General features: G+C 37.8%; 2 protein-coding genes across 4 annotated transcripts; one reads left to right on the forward strand and one right to left on the reverse strand.

Moving 5' to 3' along the window:
- Window positions 1-662: 662 nt before the first annotated feature.
- Window positions 663-8,218, forward strand: LOC113099788 (zinc finger protein 501-like). Its single transcript, XM_026264742.1, has 2 exons — window positions 663-725; window positions 5,126-8,218. The coding sequence occupies exon 2, from the start codon at window positions 5,185-5,187 to the stop codon at window positions 6,148-6,150; it is 966 nt and encodes a 321-aa protein (XP_026120527.1). The 5' UTR covers window positions 663-725; window positions 5,126-5,184; the 3' UTR covers window positions 6,151-8,218.
- Window positions 8,219-10,221: 2,003 nt separating this feature from the next.
- LOC113099778 (CD97 antigen-like) lies at window positions 10,222-25,219 on the reverse strand. Of its 3 annotated transcripts, none has more exons than XM_026264729.1 (18): window positions 24,770-25,219; window positions 19,223-19,294; window positions 18,952-19,095; window positions 18,832-18,870; window positions 17,994-18,113; window positions 16,518-16,649; window positions 16,380-16,429; window positions 16,212-16,298; window positions 15,969-16,122; window positions 15,399-15,515; window positions 15,114-15,316; window positions 14,827-14,997; window positions 14,541-14,735; window positions 13,641-13,858; window positions 13,347-13,505; window positions 12,728-12,899; window positions 12,499-12,594; window positions 10,222-11,654 (listed from the first exon to the last, which is right to left on the reverse strand). In XM_026264729.1, the coding sequence occupies exons 1-18, from the start codon at window positions 24,813-24,815 to the stop codon at window positions 11,610-11,612; spliced, it is 2,220 nt and encodes a 739-aa protein (XP_026120514.1). In that variant the 5' UTR covers window positions 24,816-25,219; the 3' UTR covers window positions 10,222-11,609. The 3 variants fall into 3 exon arrangements, with proteins under 3 accessions (XP_026120514.1, XP_026120513.1, XP_026120515.1); XM_026264728.1 differs by having other exon boundaries at window positions 18,817-18,870; XM_026264730.1 differs by lacking the exon at window positions 17,994-18,113 and having other exon boundaries at window positions 24,770-25,218.
- Window positions 25,220-27,537: the final 2,318 nt, after the last annotated feature.

A 27,537-nucleotide genomic window follows, 5' to 3' on the forward strand; every position in this document is an offset into this window, starting at 1 on the left:
AAGTTCATTATAAATGCATCTTGTAATGATCATGACGTGTTTGTGTTCAGATGTTGATCATGAAAGCGCAGGTGGATGTGGTCTGCTGTAAATCAGTAGGAACTGATCTGTCCATGCTGGATATTGAGGATTTCATCACAGAAATCTGTCAGCTGAAGAAAGAGGTGGCTTCACTGGAGGCAAAGCTGAGAGAAAGAGGAGACAAACTGAACAGAGAGGTTTGAACAGATCTTCATTTCATCTTTAGCTGCTAATATGGACTGATTGTTGTGTGAATCAATGTCTTATTGTTAATCATACTCTCACTAGATATATTACTGATTGTGTTTGTCAGGATGTGGAGCAGGTTTGGGTGCGTGAGACTGATGGGACAGAAGCTCAGGATTCAGTCTGGAGCGTCAGAGATCAGAGATCCAGAGACACACAGGACTCAGAGCTCAGCCTCACTTTACTCTGTTATACTGACGCTCAGGATCATGAATCCACTGATCAAACCTCTGACTGTAACGCTGGAGAACAGCAGATGCTGCAGACGCCGCTGAAGATGTGCTCCGTCAAACTGGTGGACTGCAGGAACCTGATCGAGAGCAGAGGAGAAGAAACCACCGCAGAGAAACAACAACAACACACTGATGAGGAGGAAGAGGAGGAGAATGATGATGATGATGATGATTGTGCTGAGAATAATGGGGATGATGATGGTGATGAAGATTTCATTCCTCCAGGTCTGTTTCTATTTTTTATGTCTATATGTTATTTCTATGACACTTGAATGTCAGCAGAGACTCTGCAGGATCAGGTTCATATAGGCTGATGGTCTCTGATGATCTGATCAGGTTTGAGAGAAGGTTTTCTGAGATACTTGAGAACAGAGGTGGATAGTCCAGGGGTCAGAAAGTAAAAGTCCTGCCATATGTTTGTTCCTCCCATGAACTCAGCTGATTTCATCAGAGGAGGAATCAAGGCTGTGTTCCAGTCCATTTTTTATGTCCTTCTCTCCCTCTCATTTACTCGTATGTACGTCATTGATTACGTTGTTTGAGTGCCCACTTTTGGCTGAACGCTTGGAATGGGCTGAACTGGGAAGCCCTTGAGCACTTAGAATACACTTTGGAGTTGGTTTATTGTTCACATTTTTTCCCTTATGAATTTGTGTGGTGCAGCATCCTATGTATATAGGTATGCTTGGGCTGTTATGAATGTAGAAAAAACTAATTTATACAGGTGCATGTCAATAAATTGTAATGTTGTGGAAAAGTTCATTTATTTTAGTAATTCGACTCAAATTGTGAAACGTGTGTATTAACAAGTTGTATTAATATATCCATTGCCAAAGAAGCTGGCTGTTCACAGAGTGCTGTATCCAAGCATGTTGACAGAAAGTTGAGTGGAAGGAAAAAGTGTGGAAGAACCGAGAACCAACCGAGAGAACCACAGCCTTATGAGAATTGTTAAGCAAAATCAATTAAAGAATTTGAGTGAACTTCAAGGAATGGACTGAGGCTGGGTTCGAGGCATCAAGAGCCACCACACACTGACGTGTCAAGAGATTTACTGAACCACAGACAACGTCAGAGGAGTCTTACCTGGGCTAAGGAGAAGAAGAACTGGACTGTTGCCCAGTGGTCCAAAGTCCTCTTTTCAGATGAGAGCAAGTTTTGTATTTCATTTGGAAACCAGGAAGGAGTCTGAACGAAGGGTGGAGAAGCTCATAGTCCAAGTTTCTTGATGTCCAGTGTTAAGTTTCCACAGTCGGTGATGATTTGGGGTGTCACATCATCTGTTAGTCCAATGTGTTTCTTGAAAACCAAAGTCACTGCACCCATTTACCAAGAAATCTTGGAGCACTTCATGCTTCCTTCTGCTCACCAGCTTTCTGAAGATGCTGATGTCATTTTCCAGCAGGATTTGGCACCTGCCCACACTGCCAAAAGCACCAAAAGTTGGTTAAATGACCATGGTGTTGGTGTGCTTGACTGTCCAGCAAACTCACCTGACCTGAACCCCAGAGAGAATCTATGGGCTATTGTCAAGAGGAAGATGAGAAACAAGAGACCAAACAATGCAGATGAGCTGAAGGCCACTGTTAAAGAAAGCTGGGCTTCCAGACCACCTCAGCAGTGCCACAAACTGAACACCTCCATGCCACGCTGAACTGAGGCAGTAATTAAAGCAAAAGGAGCCCCTACCAAGTATTGAGTACATGTACAGTAAATGAACATACTTTCCAGAAGGACAACAATTCACTGAAAATATAATATATTTTTTCATTGGTCTTATGAACGATTTAAATTTGTTGAGATGTGAATTGGTGGGTTTTTGTTAAATTTGAGCCAAAATCATCACAATTAAAAGAACTAAAGACTTAAACTACTATAGTCTGTGTGCACTGAATTTATTTAATACACAAGTTTCACAATTTGAGTTGAAATACTGAAATAAATGAACTTTTCCACAACATTCTAGTTTATTGAGACGCACTTGTATGTTATAGAGTTGTTTGGGGTGGGGATAAATTAAACACAATTTGTGATGATGTCGTAATAGTGTTGCATCTAGTGGCATGAAGTGTGTAAATGAAACATACTCGCTCCACTTCAGATTGGAGGTGGGGATTCTCCTGAGGGGAAGTGCTTAGGGAAGTTTGCAAGTGCGTGTCTAAAAGTGGAGTGGAATACAGCCTAAGTCATTCCTTTCATGTCACAAGAAAGTCTCAAGTTACAATGCATGTGATGTTGTAAAGCAGTGAGCAGATATTAGCCGTTTTTATATGATTAGTTAGCCATCATGAGCTGGCCTAATTACAATCAAAATCTACTGTATGTAATGCATATAAACATTTGAGCTCCTTTGCTATTTAGACACACATAGAACCAGTATATGAATCTTAACAATGGTGACAATCAACAAAATATTAATGCTGAAGTGCTGTTAACAATGTTGACAATATTTATCACCACCACTTTTGAGGATCATGTGATAAGTTTTCATGTCTAAAAGTCAGAATTGATATAGTGTTTTTTTTCTTCCTATTTTAAAGCAATTGTTTTGTTCGATTCCCCGGGAACACCTGATAGCGCTTTGGATAAAAGCGTATGCTAAATGCATAAATTAAAATTTTAATTAAATTTTAATTTAATAGGACTTTTTTCGTAGTTCTTTGCTTTGAATTACTAAAAGTGTTGGGGATTGCCCCAATGAATGCTGGTTAATAGTTATTGCAGAACTCTTGTCAGGGAGTCGGAGTCATCATATTTAGTTTGACCCTTTATTGCACAAGATTTGACCCTATACACATTTAAGTGTATTTGAGGTAGTTTCTGAAATAAATAAAACAACAGATATAAATATGCACGCCGCGATGCTAGCGGGTTAAACAGGATCAAATAACACTAAGAAAGATCGCTGAACATCAATAACATCATAAACGCTGTTAAAGTTAACACAATTGTTGTACACCGTAATAATCTAGGTTCTTAACAATATACATTGAAGTAACTTACTTTATCACGCATTTTCTCTTGCACATAAACGTTGCACCTGAGTGAGAGCACGCCTCACTCACAAGGACTGTCACCATTGCAGAAAGAGTTGGAGGTATTTAAACAGTACAATGAAAGATGGTATTATAAACACAATCTATGCATATTGATTTATTTATAGTTGATTTAGGCTTGCGATGCTGTTCATAAATATGCATGAAAAGAGTGTTTTTATCATTTTTTAATCATCAGCTTTATAATCTTAGCTCCACTAATATTCTGGCTCTAAATACCCCACGTGTAACAACAGAATTTGGCAAGACTGCTTTTAGTTATGCTGCTCCTTGGTGTTGGAATTTACTCCAAAAAGTTTTGAAGCTTTCTGTTCTTATCCCACTTAAACATTTTAAACAATTACTTAAGAAATCGAAATTTGAACAATGCACATGCTTTCAATAAGCCTTTTATGTTATTTTAAATTGTTTTACATGTACTGTAAATCAGTTTTGATTGCTGTGTCTGTTTTTGTGATTCTGTGTAACTTGTGTACTGTTGCTCCAGGGCTCCCTTGTAAAAGAGATTGGACTATCTCAATGGGACATCACCTGGTAAAATAAAGGAAAAATAAAATAAAAGGGATGTCCCGATGCCACTTTTTCACTTCCGATACCGAAGCTTTGGCTATTTCCCGATTCCGATATCAATCCGATATTTTTAGTTTATACTTGAACTAATACTACTAATAATAATAAAATAAATGGAAGCACTTTGCTCAATTAGCCACCCTAAAAACATCTCAATCAAATGGAGATAAAATACTTCTCCAGTATATAGTCCACAACAACAGTTGATTAAGAAAGACTGCCACCCTTTATTCAAACACTACAACAAAAAAAAAATATGGGTACTTCAGTACTTAAAGCTACCAACAGGTTTAAAGTTAAAACAATTTAAACAGCAGCATGGTTAGGGTATATTTGTTTGTTCGGGTGGGCGATATAACAAAAATTACAAAATGGCAAAAAAATCTTTTTTCGATATATCATGATTTTATCATGATTGTTTGTCATGTTGGTTTTTCTATTTTTCAAGCTGTTTGAGCATTATAGCCAAACTAATATCCCTATAAAAAAAAGAAAAAGCTTGTTACATTAAGGTAACAAAATATGAAAACGTATGGTGGATATTTAGCAGTGGTGCTGAACATAGACATAAATACCAGTCTATTAATTGTCTTATTAACTTTAACTCTTTGAAGACTTGGGATTTGATCTAGAATACGTTTTTTCTTTGAGTATGCCAGATTTGCTATGTGTCTGCAAGACTGCACAGTTGGGCCATAATAAATAATAAAATCATGACAGAAATACATTGTGGTTGCAATAATATTATTATACTGTAAAATTACATTATAAATTTGGTCAAATGGGTGGTGAATGCTGAATTTCCAAACTCTATGCATTGGTTTATTTAATCTGTTGGTTTTAGGCAATTTGATTACTTCACTAAACCACATTGTGATTTTTTTTATTTTATTTTATAAATTGTTCACCCCTACACTCAGATATTACAGAATCTCCACGTTTCCTGAGTGACACAAACAAATATATCTATAAAAAAGTATACATTTTGTTTCATTTCAGATGACAAGGGCTGTTCATCTTCTGATGAAGAAACAACTTTAAAATCAAAAGAGCAGCTGATGGTCAAAAGCTTTTCGTGTGTCACCTGTGGAAAAACACTGAGTTCAGAGGGTAATTTAGCAAGACACGAGAGAAAACACACAGAACAGAAAGACTTCAGCTGTAGGAGATGCAAAATCAGCTTTGCTACCACAGAAGAGAGGAGAATTCATTCAAAAGAGCACAGCGGGAAGAAGGAGTACAACTGTGAAGTGTGTGGGGAGATTTTTTTCATTCGTTCTAGTCTAAAACTTCACTTAAAGACTCACGGTGAAAAGTCTTTACAATGCAATGAATGTGACAAGTATTTCAGCACCAAAGGAAGTCTTGTTGTTCATAAGCGAATCCACACGGGAGAAAGACCATACAAGTGTCCGCACTGTGAGAAGAGCTTCATAAATGGATCTCAAGTGAAGAGACATGTGCGTGTTCACACTAATGAGAGACCGTATCAGTGCAGTGAATGTGGGAAAACCTTCAGAACCTCAGACTGTCTAAAGTCACACCAAAATATACACTCTGATGAGAAACCAGGTGAGAAACCGTTTCAGTGCAAACACTGCGACAAACGATTCCGTAAACGATGTTATCTGAACTATCATGATAGGATTCACACTGGAGAGAAACCGTATCTGTGCTCCCACTGCGGGAAAGCTTTTGCTAATCCGGAATGTTTTTTATCTCATAAGAGAATCCACACCGGAGAAAAACCATATCACTGCAGCATTTGTGGAAAGAGTTTCAGTAGAGTTAGTACTTTAAAAAACCACAAGAGGACTCATACTGGAGAAAGACCGTTCAAATGCTCACAGTGTGAAAAGACGTTTGCTCGATCAGACATCCTTAAGGTCCATCAGCGAGTTCATACAGGAGATAAACCTTACTCCTGCTCCATCTGCGGCGAGAGATTCGCTTATTTAGGTAGTTTTCAGACCCACCAGAACAAACACGCTAAAGAACAAACTGCTCCAGAATCATCAGAGTGACTTTCATCAGTCAGCTTATAAAGTGCTGTGAAAGAGTTTTTACCCCCTGTCCTAACCTACCTTCCCATATGCGAAAAATGAATTGCCCAGCCCTGTTAAATCATGAAAGGAATGTGATTAATCACATTATTTTAGAAAGCTGAGTTAATTTCAATAGCCACACCCTGATTACTGCCAGACCTGTTGAACCAAAGAAACCACTTAAATAGACCGTCTGATGAAGTGAAGGGTGCTTAAAGAACAACACATCATGTCACCATATAAAGAAATTCAAGAACAGATAAGAAATAAAAAAGTTAAGTTTTTGGAACTTTTTAGTAGGTGAGTGCCACTTTAGATCTGGCGTAAAACCAACACAGTATTTCATAAAAAGAACAGCGTAGCAACAGTCAAACATGGAGGTGGTAGTGTGATGGTCTGGGGCTGCTTTGCAGCTTCAGGACCTGGATGACTTGGCATTTTTTGATGGAAGCATTAATTCTGCGCTCTATCAGAAAATCAGTTTGTGACCTCAAGCGCACTTGGGTTATGCAGCAAGACAATGATCCCAAACACACCCGCAGGTCCACTTCTGAATGGCTCAAGGAAAACAAAAAAAAGTTTTGAAGTGGCCAAGACAAAGTCTGGACTTAAATCTGATTGGGATGCAGTGGCTTGACCTTAAAAACATTACATTCATGCTCAAAAACCCTCCAATGTGGCTGAATTACAATAATCCTGCAAAGAAGAGTGGTATGAAATTCCTCCACAGCGATGTTTAAGACTCATTGCCAGCTATCACAAACTCTTGAATGCAGTTGCTGCAAAGGGTGGCACCGCCAGTTATTAGCTTTTAGGGGGCAATTACTTTTTCACATAGGGCTAGGCTGATTTGGACAGCTTTTTCCCTTAATGAAAGCATTATGTGTTTACTTGGGCTACCTTTGTGTGATATTAAAATTAGTTTGATGATCTGAATCATTCAAGTGTGAAAAATATGAAGAAAAAAAACAGAAAGAGGTCAAAAACTTTTTATGCTGCCATGTAATGTAAGATATTTACTGGATAGAAATGAAAAAAACATTGTGTGGCAAGTACTTTAACTTCACTGTAATGTCAAATAAAATTAAAGTGTATGTGTATTTTGGGTATTAACCTTGTGAAAAAATGATTTTATGTTCCTGAACGAATCATCCTTTTTGAGCAAATCAAAAAGCTCAAGGTTTAGTCATTTTTTGAAAGGATGAAGAAGTCCACAGTTACCGGTTCACTGATCTGAGCATGCACTGCTAATAGCATCATGCTGAGGTGAATTATGAGTCAATGATGGAATAATAATGGATTACATCAGTGGTTCCCAATCATGGTCCTGGAGAACTCCCAACACTGCACATTTTTGGTGTCTCTCTTATCTCACACACATTTGAGGTCTTGGAGTCTTCGCTGATGAGTTGAATCAGGTGTGTTTGAATAGGGAGACATGTAACTTTGTAACTGTGGACTTTTTTATGCTGTCAAAGAATGACTAAGCCTTGAGCCAATAGTCTTTGAGTCTGAAATGTGATGGAGAATGTGATTTGTTGAATGTATAGAACAAAAATATGCCCGACTGCTGGACACAAACAAAACCAAAACACAAAATAAAAACCCAGGCCTGGTCCTGTCTCGTCCTTCACTGTCGTCGCTCCTCCCTTCATCCTTCTGGAGCTCCTCTGTGGGACTCTAGACCAGTGAGTGGCGCAGGTGTCACTCATTTCCAATTACTCCACCATGCCTTGATCCTTTCCCTCGGCTCTCGGCCCCACCCCACTTTCACATACCCCCATCGCCCCTCACAGGCCGGGGGGTACTCCTGAGACTTGGGGTAAGTGATTAATGACTATCTTTTAAATTTGGGGTGGAGTATCCCTTTAAGACATAACACAGAAGACATTCTTTTGCCACCGTCTGGTGTATTTATGTAATATGCAGAAATGGTCACTGAACCAATCAGAACGAATAATTTTGGTGAACAAACTAAAAGTGAACAAATCCCTTGAATGAATAAAGATTTCCACCACTAATGTGAACACAAAAACGTTCACCACTTCTTTATGCAGTATTTTAATATTGCCACATCTTGGCTAGAAATAACCATTAATAACTTGCATTAGAGAATAACATTTTGTTTACTCAGTCATATTTGCGAAGTCTCCAGGCACCCAAAGATAATTGTGCATCTTAACGCTAAAGAACAAGCAGAATTGTCATAAGTAATACAAGACCTTGATTTACTAATGTATGGCCTCTATCTTTCTGACTTATTGACTGAACACCGGCCCCTTTTGTCTCTCCGATCATCCAACCCGAGATTATTATGCATCCCTAAGTCGAGGCTAAAATGCAGGGGTGACTGCACTTTCTTGGTAGCTGCCCCTAGATTGTAGAAAGCCTTGCTCCTCTCTATTAGAACTGCACCTTTACTATCGGTTTTTAAATCTATGTTGAAAACTTACCTTTTTGATTTGGTGTTTTGAAACTGAGAATTTTCTACTATACTGTTTTATAGTATAGTATAGTATAGTATAGTATAAATGGTCTCAAGCCTAGGAAAGACTACGGATAAAAATACTAGAGAAATTGAATTAAGTGATCAAGTTTAAAGATAAAACACTGCATAACCTTTACATTCCCTGTATTGTTCGTTGCAATAAAAAGATATTTATTTATTAACATGGCAAAGTAACCATTGAGGAAAGTTCAGCAATAGTTTAGGTGCTTCAAAAAAATATACTGTTCTGGGAACAATATTTAATGATTTTGAAAAAATAATGTTATTTTTGGCTTTCCAAACACTCAAACGGGAACCAAATGATGCTAACATTAAGGGAACATTTGCTGGGCTGATTTTCATTGGAATAAGTTCACGTAATCAAGAAAGATCTTTTCTCAGACTGTTATTAGCTCCACATCATCTCGGTTCTCAACGAGCATTGGTGCTGCCATTTAAGGGAAGATATTTACTGGGTAAAAACTGATCTTCTGGGTGGAAAATGTGTTTCTGTGTTTTTCCTTCCAAATACTTTAATGTGCAAATGGATGCAGAATATATAATTAAAATATATGTTAATGGTGCATTAGGCAAGGCCACTTGTGTGAAAAAACAGTACTGTTTCTGTCGCCTAGGGCTCCACCAGCTGAAGGGGGCAGCAATGAGCGCACATACTCACACTATATCTTAGCAGGGTTGTGATAAAGAGTGGCATGGTCACCCTGAAATTTCGACTGCCGCCCCCACTGGATCCCCAACATCATTGGGCTAAGTACTGTCAAACTGATGATGCCTGTAAGGCACTGGATCAGAGTGCTGTCAGTTGCTGATTGATTGTTGCCTGCAAAGTTTGCATTTGGGGCACTCATCAACACCATTAGATCAATGGGCTCTATCAGTGCTTTGGCAAGGTAGTTTTTTTTTTTTTTTTTTGCCTTGCCTTGCCATAAAACTAAGTTCAAAAGGCAATTTAAAATATTGATACTGTAAATAAAGTTCACAAAATCAGTATTTTGTTTCGACCATATTTGTGGCAGTTGATGAATCATGCTGCGAGATTTCTCCAAAAGGTGTGCGTTTTTGCAACAATGCATTGTTAAAGGATCAGTGTGTCATGTAATATGCCCATATAAACTTTAACAGCCAATTAAAAAATATTGGTGTAGTAAAATTTGCTAATTCATGAGATCAATACATCCTTTATTAAACTGTTTTGACGAATTCAATGCATCCTTACGGAAGTGTTGAATTAATGAATCAATTCACTCCTAACAGCACTTAAAAGGAACAGCGTCATTCACATAGAGGGAAGAGCATCATGTTATTTAAAGGGGAAGTTCACGTGTTAATGAGTAGCAAAGGAATAAATAGCTGTATTCTGATTACTTTTATACCACTGATCCGGCTTTTATATGTAGTTTATACAAAGGGTTTTTTTCTGTGGCCGCGAGAGTTCAACGAAATGCAACACAAACAAACAAAGGGTTCATTAGGGATTTCACCAAGGACATAAAAATGGCTAGAAATAGCCCTGGGAACACAAAACAGAAATCAGCCACAGCTTCTTTTAGCAGTTATTTAATACTTTTTGGAAAAACATCAAAGTACCACATCAGGGCTAAAAATGACCCTTATTTCAAGTACAAAAATAACAGCCAAAAAGAAAAAAAATTCTACAAAAGATAAAAATATTTTATGGAAAATGTAAATTAAACATTTGTTTCTTATCAAATATCATTACACATACAATAGAGAGCTAGTAAAGACAATGGTGTTGCAGGAGCAATGGGTTTAAAACTTTGTTTAGATTTATCCCTTTACAAAATCACATTGTGCTCAAAATAGAAAGACTAAAGCCCAAAATATGCTTTAGTTTTGACAAGAAAGAAAATGTGTGTAAGCACAGGCAGTCAACGCATCCGGCATTGTGCCCTCAAAGCATTCTTTCTCCACATAACCAAAAAAATTGTTGCATGTCCAGTAGTTTGTTATTGTATAATAACAGTTTACATCACAGTGGTGGCTGCTTTTGAAACTTCTTAATGAATTATGAATATAACTTTGCAAGTAATTTATTTCGAAAAAGTGATTCAGAGTTCCATGATTCCAGCAAACACGGCTTTGTTAAGTTTACATCTGTTTATAAATATTTCTAAATTTCAGTGGTTGCGGATTCACTGAGAACAAGTGTCTATGATATTTGTATAATTAAAAGAAATAATAGTAGTTAATCATCTTTTATTGGCCTGTTTCGCTAAGCCAGCGTTCACTTTAATGGGTTTTTATTGTGCATCTGAGAAAACCCCTTGGACACATCATAAGAATCTCAAAATTATTTATCTCTCCACAATATTATAGTAAAATGAACTTTCTTTGTCACCTGCTTTGTGCAATGCAACTCTGTTTAAGTAGCTTTATGAATCTAAAGTACCTCTCATCCTTTTTTCACATAAACGGGTTAAATTTCCCAACAGCTTAAATACGTAAAGTGGCATGTAAGTGCAGATCATATAAACGCGGTGGTTTGTGATTGATAATCGATTAAGGCTTCAGAGAACACAACCTTTATCATAAGGCCAATAGGAGGCGAGTTCTACAAATACCATCTTCACAACATTTTCATATATAAGCAAATAAAAGCTGCCTTTTGCCTGTAATAAAAGAAGTTCTCCACTAAAGGCACATATACAGAACAGCTAAAGTGTCTCCAATGTCCATGAGAGAAAGAAAACTTCCCTGCACATTGTATTGATTTATCTGTTTTAGCTGATATGTCTAGGTCATGTGACGAGTCAAGACCTGAAATTCTTGCCTAACAGAGAGAAAGAAAGCAATAACAGACCCCTCAATGGAAAGGGGTCCTATGTGCTGCAGAATGAAAGCTCTGTGAGACCACCATGTGTCTGTTAAGGTAAACATCTACATGGCTCCTCCAGGACTGACAGCCGCTCTATATCTTGGACTCTCCTGTGGTCTGATGGCTCCGCAGAGGTTGCTGTAGAGGTCAGAGGACACGGTTAGAAGAAGAACCATATTCTAGTGATGTACTGAAATTAGATTTTTAATATAAGACTGAAACTGAATTTATAGCCTTCATTTAGCCAAAAACTGGAAATAAAGATAATTTACTCATCAACTAATCACAATTATTTAATAATCCGCTAAGTTGTACATAAGCCTGTTTTAGTCAACTTTTTAATAATTATGTTCCTACTCCAATTTGTTGGTGCAAAAAATGTAAACATATTAAATGGTGGCTGATATATATTTTTTTTTATTAAAGAATTATTCAAACATACTTTAAATAATGAGTTCATCACTAACCAGTTTGGTTGATATATATGCGTTAATGGAAACTAGGGTTGCTAAAAGGTAAATTTTCAGAAATATTGCAGACATTTTTGAAAATTTTCAGGATTTTTTTTTTTTATATATTCCAGGGATTTCTGGAAAGCTTCCGGAAATGTTGCAACCCTGATGGAAACCGAATTGATTTTCTGATGTAAATGTGACGTTAGGTTACACATTGTTTGGTTTTAATTACATTTTTACGCAGTTTAAACTCTGATCAATTTCATAACTTACTGACTTTTTTTTTTATTTCAGTAAGGTATACTGATTCTTTCAACATACGTTCAAATTTCCATTCATGTTTATTTTGTGCTATAGCTAAAGAAAATTGATGATCATTTTACGTGCCACTTAAAATTTGTTACAGAGTGCCAAAACGGTATTTATTATAAATGTTGAAACAGAATTTGAAAACTGAAGACATTGGGTGCATTTTATGAATGCAATAGACACCAAGTCAATGATGATGTCTTGCCATGCAAATGTACCTGACTGTTGCTGGACTGATTGGTGCTGAATTCTGAATATTTCTTCTCCTTTAGTGAGCAGATGCTGGTAATCAGCTTGCAATACTCGTCTCTGACCTGAAGGGGGAGACACAAAAAGTGAAAACAACACCGAAGCCTCGTGCAGAATACATAGAAATGCTTCCGTTTTGTTGTGTGTGTGTGTGTGTGTGTGTGTGTGTGTGTGTGTGTGTGTCTGTGTTTTAAATACCGGTTTGGACAGCAGGCAGTGCATGATGAAGATGAGCGCCCCTTGGAAGCTGTTTAAGATGGTGAAGAGGTACAATGCAACCTGAGTTCCTTCCTCCTGGAAGAGGAAGCAGCCAAAAACCCACATTCCTCCAAGAATACACATCTGAGCCACGGCGGTCACTGTAAACCCCCTGAAAGTCAGCAGAAATTAGTAAGACTCAATGACGGAAGCTATTTTGGACTCCTTTAATAAACTAGGGTGATGATGCATCCTCTTTTTCCCGGACATGTCTTTTAGTGAAGTGAAGTGAAGTGAAGTGAAGTGAAGTGACATTCAGCCAAGTATGGTGACCCATACTCAGAATTTGTGCTCTGCATTTAACCCATCCGAAGTGCACACACACAGAGCAGTGAACACAAACACACACTGTGAGCACACACCCGGAGCAGTGGACAGCCATTTATGCTGCGGCGCCCGGGGATTTTAGGTAGGGAAATGAAATTTTGAGCTATGATATTTGGGAGTGTGCTACTTTGGGCTCTTTTGACAATACTTTAACCACCAACTAACTAAATCCTGCACCCACTGACCTCTTTTTGGATATCTAAATTATGGTCACCCTTTAAAAAACACTCACCTGATGTTGCGGAGTTTGGAGAGGTCTGGATTGAGGCTAGAGAACTTTTCGGCCAGTTTCCACACAGTGATGATGAAGACAAAGCTGTTGAGGATGACGATGATGCACACTGGCGCAAAGAAGCTCCATATGAAATTGTGATCAAGAGAGAGCCAACAGCTGGAACAAATCACCCAAAATGATCATCAAACAGCTGGAAGCCACTCAGATAACACTGTAATTTATAGGCTGTCAAACTCTTTGCATGAAAAGCTGAAACACAAAAAGCACTTCATGCAAATTCACACAACTTACTGTCTATCAGTGCCGTATCCCTTTGGGAAGGTGATGGCAGAGATTATGATGACGAAGAGCGGGACTCCATATCCCACCAAATACATATAGAGATGTTTTAATGTGGTGTGAAACACCATCACAACCATCCGGTAGAGCTGAACTCCTTCCAGCAGCATCCAGCAGAACGCAGACAAGAAGAAGAAATGAAGCAGACCGGCCACAATCCCACACGCTACCTGAGATGAACAAAGAAAAACAGCCCAGCTCCATGAGTAACGTTTGTGAACAAACACTGATGTTGGCTTGGCAAAGAGGCCAAAATTATATCCTTGATACCCTTGATACACTTTACTTGAATACAAAATTTCATCAATGTTCTAATACCTTGCTAAAACATTTAAGCATGTTGCTGATATGTTTTAACACATTGCTAGCATGATTCGGCACTTTGCTAGCATGTTTTAGCATTAACAAATTTAAGCTTTTGGCTAAAATTTTTTATAATGATTTAACACTTTTTAAACATGATTAGCATAATTATGTTGCTAGCATGTTTTAACATTTTGCTAACATGTCTTAGCATGTTGCTACCATGATTTAACACATTGGACTATGATAATCGTTGAGTTTTGCTAGCGATAGACAGTTTAAATACTCTGCGTGTCTGATTGTACAATGAAAACTCATGGGATTTTTGCACTTTGGATCCAGTTTACAAAAATAAGTTAGATTAGTGGAAAAAAAAAGATACAGCAGCCCAGGTTGGACCAGTCTGAAGGACTGACCTGAGTTTGGTGGTTGTAGCTTAAAAACTCTAGGAGGAGACCTTGTCAAGCCATCATAACAGTAAACACTACTTGCGATTCTCTACCTTTTTGACTTTAAGGCCCCCATTTACAGAAGATATAAGACACACACCTGATTGTGAGTACTGGTGATCCCACAGAGGAAGACGAGGTCTGCGATGAAGAGACAGATGCTCAGATGGAGATGAATGCTGGTTCGGGTTCCTTGGATGGAGCGGCAGAACTTGAAAGTCAGGATGCAGAGAAACAAACAGACCAGAGACAGAACTAAACCCACACGCGTGATCAACACCAAATCAAACGAGTCCTGGAGGAGAGGAAGAGGGAAAATCATCAACATTTAATCTAGAATCTGATTTAAATATGTTAAACCCCTGTTTTCTGGCTCACAGATGTACCTGGACAGGATAGAGAGCCATGAGCACAGCGAAACTACTGAGATGAGAGCAGGAACACACTGTATGAGTGCTGTTAGACTCAGTCCTCTTACAGCCACGCCCAGACCACGCCCCCTCAGTCTCATCCCAGTACACACAAGAGTAAGCCATGCCCTCAGACTCCGCCCTCTCCTAATGAAGAAGATTGATTGACAGTTCAGAAAACAGATTGATTTTCTGTAAATGAAATGTGTGTGTCTCCAGTGAGATCTTGTGCTGGTCATAAGCTGATCTGTCAGTATCTTCACCTCCACGTGTCTAAAGACGAGTGTCACCGACTCTGACAGCTGCTTGGTTTCTGCATTACTGACGACGGCCGTCACCACTTTAGAGTTGAGTTGATAAGTGACACTTCTCTCTTTATCGTCTGATCTCTCATTGCTCATCTTGTGGAGCAGATCGCTGGTTGAGTTCAGATCTTTATAACTGACCAGAGCCGCGAACGCAAAACCTGTAAACAAGAGAACAGTCACATCTCGTGAAAATTCTGATGGTTTCGTTTGTATCATATATGTGAACGTGTTTATTTGTACCTGGATATGATTTGCCTACAACTGTTTCCCAGCTGGTTCTGAAGAGGGCGGAGTCTGTGCTCAGAGTGACACGCCCACTGGGCGGAGTCTGATTCCGTGTGACCGCAACCTCAGCAACTGTCAATCACATGGACATACAGAACAACTGATATCAGTCTTCAAATTAAATTAAATATTTTTCACAACAGTATTTCCATTCATTAATCAGAGTTTCTGGAGGTTTTATGAAAACTTTTAACAACCTTTTTAAGAGCAAATAAAGAAAATCCAGTACAGACATAAAAAGATCCCTAATTGAGCATACGTTTACTTGAAAAGCAGAACGAGTTTAAATAGAAAAAAATCTACTTAAATCAAAAGGAAAACTAGTTTTATTCCACATTGGCAGACATCTGTTCTTGTTTTAAACAATCTCAAATATTTTGTTCATTTTCTCAAAAAAAAAAACGACTTTATATCTCAATTTTACATCTGAAGTAAAGACTTTGATTTAACAATGTTTAGATATTTGAAAATATCTTCAATGATTGAAGACCAGAAACACAATGTGTAATGCATGTGGTTTCTCACAGGTGTTGTGTGTCTCCATCCTGGTCACAGGCTGTTTCAGCTGAGGTCCAATCAGACGCATGCTGTTCTCCACCGTGTCCAGAAACTGATTCAGCATCTTTCCGTCAGCGATGTTTCCTTCAGACAGCAGCTCATCAGTGGAAGTAAACAAGTTCTGTCAAACACAGTGAGATTTAGATGAATATTCCCGGTCAAACAAAATGCAGAAGCAAGCAGAAAGAGGAAGAGGGCTGTTTGTTTAACCTCCAGTAACTGCTCTCCTATCTGATGGCTGTTTGGGCCACGCAGAGACTCACAGCTGCTCCTCAACAGCGCCAGTAAAGTCTTCAACTAGAAGAAACACAGAAACCAAACTCTGAAAACTGATTGTTCACTAAGTTGTACCAAAATAATCATGAGGAGTCGTTCTACCTTTGCAGGCGTGTCCTCTGTGTCAGACTCAAAGTGGTCGCAGCTCATCTCTGCACACAGCATCAAAACAGTTCATTGTTTCCCACATCAGTATCTACACCATGAACACTGATGTGCACATACAAACTTAACACTCACCAGTGCATTTTGATTGGCTATTGCCATAGTTACTGTAACCCTCATGGCATTTACAGCTGTAGCTGCCCTGATGATTGGAGCAGTTGGCGTTTGTGCCACAAACATCTGGCACACCTTTACATTCATCTTTGTCTGTGAGAGAGAGAAGATGGATGAATGTCAATTCCTATTATGATATCGTTTTATTTAATAAAATTCTTTAAAATTTAGATCGGAGTTTAGCTCCAACTCTAATTCAAGTCACAAGCAAGTCATCAAGTCATATCCCAAGTCCTCAAAGAGTTAAAGTTAATAGTTAAGATAATAAAGTGAATGATTAAAAGATAATTGTGCTTTAGTGATGAACAAGTGCTGTTACTGAGAATAACTGAAGATCAGATGTTGATGTTTTATTGTTTAAAATGATGTCACCGTTATGGGGATCAGTGTTTGCTCTAATTTGGCTCTTCACTCTTGATTTTCTGTTAGATATCTCTCAGTAGTAACACTTGAGGTGTTGTGACACAGAGATATCAGTATTATGCAGTGAGCAGCTATTAGCTGTTATTTATATGATGACTTAGTCATCACAAGCTGGCCTTATTATAGGTTTTGCAATATAGACACTATGAAACTGCAGCATGCAAATGATATGCTGCTTTAAAAGTTACAGAGAGTTAATTTTAAAAGTACATACTTTATATATAAATTGGAAAGCCAAGACTATTTAACACACAGAATCTCAACAATTGTCACAATCAACAAAATGCTTCATGCTGCAATGCATGCTGTGTAACACCATAGTAAAAATTCTTGTCATGCTGAGGATCGTATTATAAGTGGTCATGTCTAAAATCCAGGCTGGGACATTTCTCTTTTAATATTGAAGCATTACTCTGGTATTTGTTTAGTGGGGCTTTTATTCTTTGGTTCAATAATAGTTGAATGCCAGACAATAATCAAAAAAAAAAAAAGCCACCTCTTCATGTGTTATCTATAGAAAGTGTAATCTCCTCTACTACTTCTAGGTTTGATTCAGCAAAGCACAAATGTTTGCTATGAAACAACATGGCAATTATTTAGGAGCAATTTACTTTGAATCATTAAAAGGGTGAAGAGCATAACTAAATCAAACACTGATCTCCACGATGGTGGTATCATTTTAACCAATAAAACATCAACATCTGATCCTCTATAATGTACAATAACAGAAGGCGTTCATCAATAATGCACAATCACCATTTAATCTGTCATTTCATTTCCCATTAAGTTAAACCCTTTGAGGACTTGTGAAATGACATTAAGACTTGCTTGTGACGTTGGGTGCGTCACAGATTTTACGAACAGATAACTGATTGAACTGTAATGTAATGAGATTTTATAGTTGGACATGACGGCAGACACACACAGCATGCTACGATGGTTGTGGTTCAGCACCCAAACACACTGGCGTCAGAATCATTCTCCATCATTAGCATCAGCAGGATAGATGCTCACCTGTACAGGAGCCGTTCTCATGTTTGAGAAACCCTGGAGAACAGATGCAGCGGAAGCTGCCAAGTGTGTTAATGCAACTGCTGTGAACTCCACACACTGAGGACACACACTCATCCACATCTGCAGCCGACAGACACGCACACACACACAGAGAGACAAGCGTGTTCACATATAAAGTAGTTAAATGATAGCGGTTAGAGAGACGCTGGAAAACATTTATCAGCTTCATGTGGAAACATCTAAGTGAACTTTGTTAATGATTGCATCAGCCTCTGTGCTTCTGGATGAATCCAGGACTTTCTAATCCACTGCTACTAGTTTTATTAATAGCAACATTGTTTGCTAAGTTTCTTTTTGTATGAGAAACCCAAGATGATCTAAAACATTTGTCAAACATCAGAGCTCACGGCATGAGATGCAACATGTCACAATGCAAATCAGCTTGATCTATTTCCAGAGTGTCAAATGAACATCCTTTCTATCAGATGTTTTTACATGTTTTGCAAAGGCAAATGTAATGCTTTCATTCACCAGATGATAAAGTAATGGTACCTGCATGCAAAGTTATATTGAAATCATGTTGAGAAGGAGCATACTACAGTTTCATGGCATATAATTACTATTTCTTCCTCTGAGCTGGTGGCAAGAACTGATCCTGTGAACTTATATTATATTTTTTAAAATGATAAATGTATCAAATAGATCTTGGATGGTTATAATCAGGGTCAGAAATTAACCGGTGCTTTGCATCCCTTTGTTTTTTTATCTGTTATCTAATACAGGCCTATTTAGTTATAGATATAAACAAAAGTTTAACTCAAACCTGGGATTGCCTCACCTCGGCATTCACGTGTTTTCTCAGTACACTCATTGATATCTGTTGGGGAAGCAGCTGATATTAGTTACAGTATTTAAATCATAGTAGTGGACTCTTTTATCCCATAATCCTCTCTCGTACCCCTACACTCCCCCGATGTTGCTGTGAAATTGGCTGTTATTGATCGAAATCCTTCATTACAGTTGCAGTAGTAACTTCCAGGTGTATTGAAACACTGAGCATGATCACCACACAGACCCGGATCTGTCACACACTCATCTATATCTGTAAGACAGTCAGAAAGGAAACAGTATTACAAAGTTAAAAGAGAACTACAGTTATGCAAATTCCCTTGTTTGAGTAACATACAGACAGAAAAATATTGTGCTGAAACAAATAAAGTGCACATTACCATCACAGCTGTTTTTTCTTTGTTTGAATCCAATTCTACATGTATGAGATTCACTAAACATCAGGAACAGACCTGGTCAGGAAAAAGAAAAAACAACATCTGTATAATTCTTTTTGGACATACATTAATCTATTCATGAGTATCTATTCTTCCATCCATCACAAAAAGTCTCCTGTCAATCCATTTTAAACAATTTAACGAAGTTTGAGTCACATTAGACAGAATTAAATGCTTAAAGTACAATATATGACAAATGTGGTCAGCACAGCTGAAGGGAGTTGTACGACACAACCAAGAACAGTTACAATGACTACAGACACAAGTTTAAATATATATATGCAATTTTACAAAGCAATTTAATTTGTTAAGGATGTTAAAATACTTCATCATATATAGCTTGTGCTGCTATAAAAACATGGTTTGGATTGTCTAAGAATCTCTATGAAGCCAAATAGATTATGTGACAGTGTTCATTCAGTGAAAGATTGCCCAAACTGGTACCTCATGATAATTTTTGAAGTGATCTGCCCATACGAATGATTTTAACTGGCCTACACTAGTCGTGCAGTGTCTTTTTATTGTTCACTAAAAAGAACTGACTTGAAAGAGTCATTTGAAATGGACTGTTTTATTTACTTGATTGTTAAGAATATTGTATGAGCATAATTTTATGGTAAGTTTTTAAGAAGTATTCTAAGAAACTTCTATGAAGTCCAAATATTAGTACTGAAAATGACAAAACGAGGGCTGAACACAGTTTTTAAATCCTTAACACATAATGCCTATACATGCATTGTTATAGTTCTTTCATGCAAACAGAACACACTTTCACATATATACACAAAACATTCATCTACCCACTCACACAAATGACCCAAAACCATTGCGTACGTGTTCAGGAAACCACAGATGCGATTGAAAATGTCCCGTACATGCTGCAGCTAGTGCTAAACGAACATTTCTCACAACTCTCAGAATAATCTGTTCATCTGCAGAACGAGAGAGCACTTTGCACCATTTTCAGACTTTCTTTTTCTCGCCTACTGACTTTTAGTTTAACATGGAGCTACAGATGTATTGTTTGATGTCTCACCCAGCACCCCCCAAGTCATGCAACTCTTTTTTTTTGTTTAAATGTTGCTACACAATAAATTCTTGAGTGTTAAATTAACACTTCTCAGAGCATATATAGTCTCGTTCTAAAAGAGTATTAAAGTAACACTGAATCAGTGTTAAAATTAATGAGATAATTAAGTGATTAACAGTGATAATTGTTAATTAGTGATGAAAAGCTGCTGTTAACAAACAGAATCACTGAAGAAAAGAGAAACACAAGAACTACTAGAACTGACTTCAGACACAGCCTTAGATGAAATCAACTGAAATAAAATACATGAAATCTCAGATCTCAGCAGATGAGGATTGAACAAATCTACAAACAGCATTGTTAACTTCATGCATTAATAACCAGTTAGATTAACTAAAACAGAAGTTCTTTATTGAGAATTAATGTTTAGATTTTTTTTTTTTCAATTTTCCATTTTGTGAAAAGTGGTTGCTTTAGTTGCCTCTTGACTTTTCAAATTTAAAGTTTCTCTTTGGTAGGCTCAGTTGGGTGTATTAAACATGTAATGCCAATGAACTTATGACAAAGGCGTGTCTGAGTCTCTGATTGCAATTTGAATTTATCTAAAAATCTAGTGTTTTTATAATTTCTATGTTAGAGCATTTATAGGAGATAATGTGAGAAAAACATAATAAACAATATTTAAAAATACAGATTATTAAAAAGTTTCAGTTCTGGCACTCATAAATCAGTATGTGAATCTCAGCAATGGTGACCCAATATTCTGATAATTTGTATGTGATTTTCGAACTTGGCAAAACAAGGTAGTAAAAGATGTAACAACAAAAATTAAATAAATTAGTAGAAAATACCAAGATAATCCATTAATGTCGCAATGCATGCTGGGAGCCATTGAAGAGTTATGATTGGTGCACCCAGAATGCAGTGGAATATGAATCTGTCTGATGATCATCACCATTGTTGACATATACAGGTGCTGGTCATATAATTAGAATATCATCAAAAACTTGATTTCACTAATTCTATTCAAAAAGTGAAACTTGTATATTATATTCATTCATTACACATAGACTGATATATTTCAAATGTTTATTTATTTTAATTTTGATGATTACAACTGACAGAAGGAAAATCCCAAATTCAGTATCTCAGAAAATTAGAATATAACTTAAGACCAATACAAGGAAAAGATTTTTAGAAATCTTGGCCAACTGAACATTAAAAGTATGAGCATGTACAGCACTCAATACTTAGTTGGGGCTCCTTTGCCCTTAATGACTGCAGCATTGCGGCGTGGCATGGAGTCGATCAGTCTGTGGCACTGCTCAGGTGTTATGAGAGACCAGGTTGCTCTGATAGTGGCCTTCAGCTCTTCTGCATTCTTGGGTCTGATATATCACATCTTCCTCTTCACAATACACCATAGATTTTCTATGGGGTTAAGGTCAGGCGAGTTTGCTGGTCTATTAAGAACAGGGATACCATGGTCCTTAAACCAGGTACTGGTAGCTTTGGCACTGTGTGCAGGTGCCAAGTCCTGTTGGAAAATGAAATCTCCATAAAGTTGGCCAGCACAGGAAGTAAGCACAGGAGTTGACACAAAGAATACGAAGCTGAAACCCATGTCTTGCATACGTCTTTGTGTAGTGGTTCTTGAAGCACTGACTCCAGCTGCAGTCCACTCTTTGTGAATCTCCCCCACATTTTTGAATGGGTTTTGTTTCTCAATCCTCTACAGGGTGCAGTTATCCCTATTGCTTGTACGCTTTTTCTACCACATCTTTTCCTTCCCTTCGCCTCTTTATTAATGTGCTTGGACATAGAGCTCTGTGAACAGACAGCCTCTTTTGCAATGACCTTTTGTGTCTTGCCCTCCTTGTGCAAGGTGTCAATGGTCGTCTTTTGGTGACTGTCAGGTCAGCAGTCTTCCCCATGATTGTGTAGCCTACAGAACAAGACTGAGAGACCATTTAAAGCAGGGATGTCAAACTCAGTTCCTGGAGGGCCTGGAGCGGCCCTGCAGAGTTTAGATTCAACCTTAATTAAACACACCTGAGCCAACTCATCAAGTCCTTCATGCTTATCCGAAAACTACATGGTCTGTGTGTTGGAGCAGGGTTGGAACAAAACTCTGCAGGGCTCCGGCCCTCTAGAAATTGAGTTTGAAACCCCTGATTTAAAGGCTTTGCAGGTGTTTTGAGTTAATTACCTGATTAGAGTGTGGCACCAGGTGTTTCAATATTGAACCTTTTCACAATATTCTAATTTTCTGAGATACTGAATTTGGGATTTTCCTTAGTTATCAGTTATAAACATAAAAATTAACAAACAATAAAACATTTGAGATATCAGTCTGTGAGTAATGAATGAATATAATATACAAGTTTAAGTTTTTGAATGGAATTAGTGAAATAAATCGATGATATTCTAATTATATGACCAGCACGGGTATATGTTGATTCTTGCTGTCCGCTTGTCTAACCAGTATAGATGTTCTAAATTCCAGTACAATGGATTTTTAAAGCTCTTCATATTATGTCCTTAAACACGCAGTTGTGATCAATAACAAACTTAATCAATAATAAACCTACACATTTCCTCTAGTATCATGACATTAGTGAACATGGAACATGACGACTATGTCATTAACAAAACCAAAATGACCTATTTAACCTCATCGCATTTACTCTTGGTTACTCTTACCTTAACCAATGTGTTTCATAAACAGTTACAGCAACCAGAAAAGCCATTATTGAAAAAGTCAATAGTGAAGACCACAACTAAAGCAAATGCTTACCTCCACATAAATCTCTGTTCATTTTTAGTAAGAAATTTTTAGATGCATAACAAATTTAACACTGGATTTTATATTTATTTCAGTTTTATGTGTCAGTGTCAAACCTAATGTCTAAACTGTGAGTGTAGAAAAATGTAAGTATAAGGTTAGTGAGCGGTTTTGTGTCATCCCTTTTAATGTGTATGTGGGTTTCAGTTTGACTGTTGGTGGTAAAATATGCTGCAGTAACCTTTGATTTGCTTTGTGTAGATCGGTGGAGTTTTTCAGTAGTGTTGAACTAGTAAAACAAATTACATGGCCCTGCAGCTGTCAGATGTCTTATTTTCACATTTCTGTATAAGCAAAACTTGAAGTAAAAAAAGTGGCATCTGAGTTACTATTTCAGCATCTTGTGTCGGCAAAACATGCGTGTGCACACTAGAGCTTCGTACGAGAGCAAATGTTCATCTCAACAATCTGCGGTTACACTGCCACAACTTTCACATCAAGATTTGCCATCATGATAGTAATGATATTTAGTTGACTTATAGATACAGTCCTGCTTTTATACCACTAAAATCAACCCTCCCACATGACTTTAAGTATTGCAAAATTAACACCAAAGTGTCGCCCACACGGTAGTTTTTACACTGCGTCAGAAAACATTTCAGTCCCATGCTGAGGAAAACCCAAGAGCATGTGAAACAGTTGAATGCAACACATTCTCACGTAAAGCTGCACTGATCAATGAGAATGACAGAGAAACATTTTTTAAAATCCAATTAGCCGGTTTCCCCTTTTGCTTGAAGAACTTTCAATATTCTTGGAACCTTTTAATTGGCAAAAAAAAAATAAAAATAAAAAGGTTCTTTCAGTTACGGTTATTAAAATGTTCTTCAAAATGATTCTTTGGAGAACTATTCACTGAAAGTTTATTTGGGAAACCCAGAATGGTTCTTTGCCATTGGTGTAAAAACCCCATTTTGGAAATTGTAAAAAAAAAAAACTGTATTCTTGTCTAAAGTAAAATTTGTGAATTGTTAGAGCCATTCATTGAATTATGGCCAAAGAAAGACAAGGTAACTGTTTTCTCAAAATTATATGTTTTATGTATAATTAAAGAAACTGGATGTGATGTAATAGAGTCCATTCTACCAGCCTGTTTTTGAATGTAAATGACATTGTTTAAATAAATTCATGAGTTAGAACATTTTGTGGAATGGAAAGGTTCTGTTTAAAGGTTCTTTATGGAACCACAGATGGTAATAAGAACCGGTGCAGGTGTCTATATTCAGCTTTTTTTTTTTAGATCTAAATGAATTACTTTAATGAAATCCAGCATTAACAAACAGACAAAACTTTTAATATCCAACATAAAATACATTCAATATAAATCCGTTGACAAGAGACACACTCAAACAGACTGTTTTGATGTAGTTTCTTTCTAGTCTTATCTTGTCTGTGTTTGTGTCTGTGTTTTGTCTAAGAAAGAGTCTCTTCAATTTGATTCAGGGATGTGAAGATTAGATGTTATGTCTTTCTGGTTTCATGGAGAAACGTTCAAAGAATAGACTCCTTGTTTTACACACACAAACACTTATTTCTTCATGTCGGACACACATCTGCTAAAAAGACCAGTCCAGCTTCAACTTAAAGATATTCAACACCACAAACACCTACTCACCCAACAGAAGAAGTGCCCTCTTCAGATCCATGTTAGGAACCACCATAACTGCTGTCAGACTGTTTATGATTTGTTTTATGATACAAAATTCCCAAAGGAAATCTGATTTCCAGTAAAGCCCTCAGAGATTCCCGTCACTGACTTTCACTTTATAAATCTAAAGTTAATGTGCTCTCCTCCTCAGCTCTTCTCTGTCTGATAAGAGGCTCTTTTGATATAGATTTCTGTCTCTTTTTCTAAAGTTTCCAGACAGTTTCCCAGATTATTCCTCCTTGTGACCTTCTCGTCTTTCACTCTTGGTTCTGCTCTGTTTGTCTTAATCCACACGGTCGGAGAGTTTCCAATATTTTCTCTTCTTCTTTCCACTGGCCTCGTCCGTTATTCTCCTTTTACTCTTCAGATGTGTGTGCTGCTACTGGGCGAGAAGTCAACAGCTATTCATGGCTGACACTCCCCCTGGAGAGAGAGAAAGGGGGGGGAGAGAGAGAGAGAGAGGGGGGGGGGGACAGAGAGAAAGAAAGAGAGAGAGAGACACAGAGAGAGAGAGAGAGACAGAGAGAGGGAGAGGGAGAGAGAGAGAGACACAGAGAGAGAGACAGAGGGAGACACAGAGAGGAAAGAGAGAGAGAGAGGGAGAGAGAGAGACATACAGAGAGAGAGAGAGAGAGAGATACACACAGAGAGAGAGAGAGAGAGAGAGAGAGAGAGAGAGCAGCTGTTGTCGCTCAGTTCCAGCACTCGTGTTTCAGTCACTCTTTCTTTGGAACGTTTCCCTCCATTTTTCAAAATAACGACTTCAAAAATTCAAAACCGTTTTAAGATTTTTTTCCTGTTATATATAAAAACACGCTTAAAGCAAGATTAACTAACTCGAAAATTATCAAGCACTTGATTTCAGTGGTTGTATCTTAACTGTTATATTTTTCTCTTACTGCATTTGTAGAGGTTTTTAGGTTTTGTTCCCCAACCCCCCTAGAGAGTCAGACAGACTTCTATCAGAGCAAAAGGGGCTTTTGGACACTCATTTCACTCACAATGGGGGCCGGTGTTGAGGCTCACGCTGGTGACGTCACATCCTGAGTTGAACAAACATCATTGTGCCAATGCAAACACAATGTGTTTATATAATATAAGAACACATTGCGGTCATGTTTATGTTCTGATCTGATTCAGACTGAGAATAAAAGCACGGTTATAACTAAATATTCATTATTTAGTATGCTGGTGGACTCAAATTACAGTGATGTGATGGATCTGTACACACACACACACACACAGATACACACACATTCTCTCTGTCTTCTGTTGTGACTTTCGGGAATTGATGTTGTAAATTCTTGACACACATACAAACACAAAGCACTGGGTCACGAGAAAGGTCAGGAGGCAGACATAGAAATGTAACTTATGAAATCAATCACCTAACCACCCCCTCTTTCTCTGTGTGTGTGAGTGAGGAAGAGAAACAGACTAAACATGCTCATGACATGGTATGTAAAGCTGAAAGACTTGGAGGCATCAGCTGATGTTATGTTGATTTTTTTATTTATTTATGAAGTCAGTTCATCACATTCACTATCAACATCTTCCACGGACCAACACATCTTCATCTTCAATACTACATTTATTGGTTTAGCATGTCAAATCTTACAAAAATGTCTGGTTCACTTTCTTTTTATTTACTGTTTCATAATTCGCTCTTATCTGTTCAAGATTCACTGTAAACATGCTTTGGCAATGCATCATAAAGATTTGTCATGTCGATAAAGCACATTTGAAATGAAATGAGGGAGAGTTTAATTGTTCGAACGCAAAACAAAACACCTAATGCTTCCTGAATTATGTTTGAGAAGGAAAAAAGAGGAAATGGACATTCAAACATGATACAGTCAGAATAACAGCTGATCTGCTATCCAGAAACCTGATGACTGATGTCTTTGACTCATTCAGTCTGTGCACAAAAACAAAATATAATGAATTTGTTAAGTAATACTAATTTTTGGACTGTACATTAGCAGTTTCAGCAGTGTAAGGCAAACATGCGCTTAACACTCACCAGTGCATTTAGACTGGCTGTTGCCATTATTACTGTAACCCTCGTGGCATTTACAGCTGTAGCTGCCCTGATGATTGGAGCAGTGAGAGATAAGAGCATTGTCAGTGCTCAAAATCAAATCAACTGCGGGCAGCAGATCCTTTCCAGGAACACTTCCCATAACACCTGATGTACTTGCTACATCATTAGAAGAATGGCATCTAGGCTAACAATTGAACTGAGCCCTGACTGAGCCTGGTTTCTCCCAAGGTTTTTCTTCATTCTGTCACCGATGGAGTTTTGGCTCCTTGTCGCTGTCGCCAGGTCTGGGTTAACAATAGGGCTGTGGCCCCGGGGCCAGAGAAAGGAGGGGGCCCGTGATTGGCTGTGGAATAGATTGACTGAAGCGCCAATCATTCCATGTATTACCATTAGAGATTGAAAGGTCAAGTTTGAATTTGGTTTGCCAATCAAATGGTCATCATTGTCCATGATACTGTCATCATTTACTCAACCTCACGTTGTTGTAAACCTGTATGAATTTCTTAGTTTTTTCATACAAACAAAAAAAATGTGATTTCTAAATTGTAAAGATGTTCTTTGGTTTGATTAACAGCGAAATGAGAAAAGCAGTGGACTCTTTTATCCCATAATCCTCTCTCGTACCCCTACACTCCCCCGATGTTGCTGTGAAATTAGCTTTTGTTGATCGAAATCTTTCATTACAGTTGCA

This window comes from Carassius auratus, unplaced genomic scaffold (genome assembly GCF_003368295.1).
Source record: "Carassius auratus strain Wakin unplaced genomic scaffold, ASM336829v1 scaf_tig00217031, whole genome shotgun sequence".
Lineage (NCBI taxonomy): Eukaryota > Metazoa > Chordata > Actinopteri > Cypriniformes > Cyprinidae > Carassius > Carassius auratus.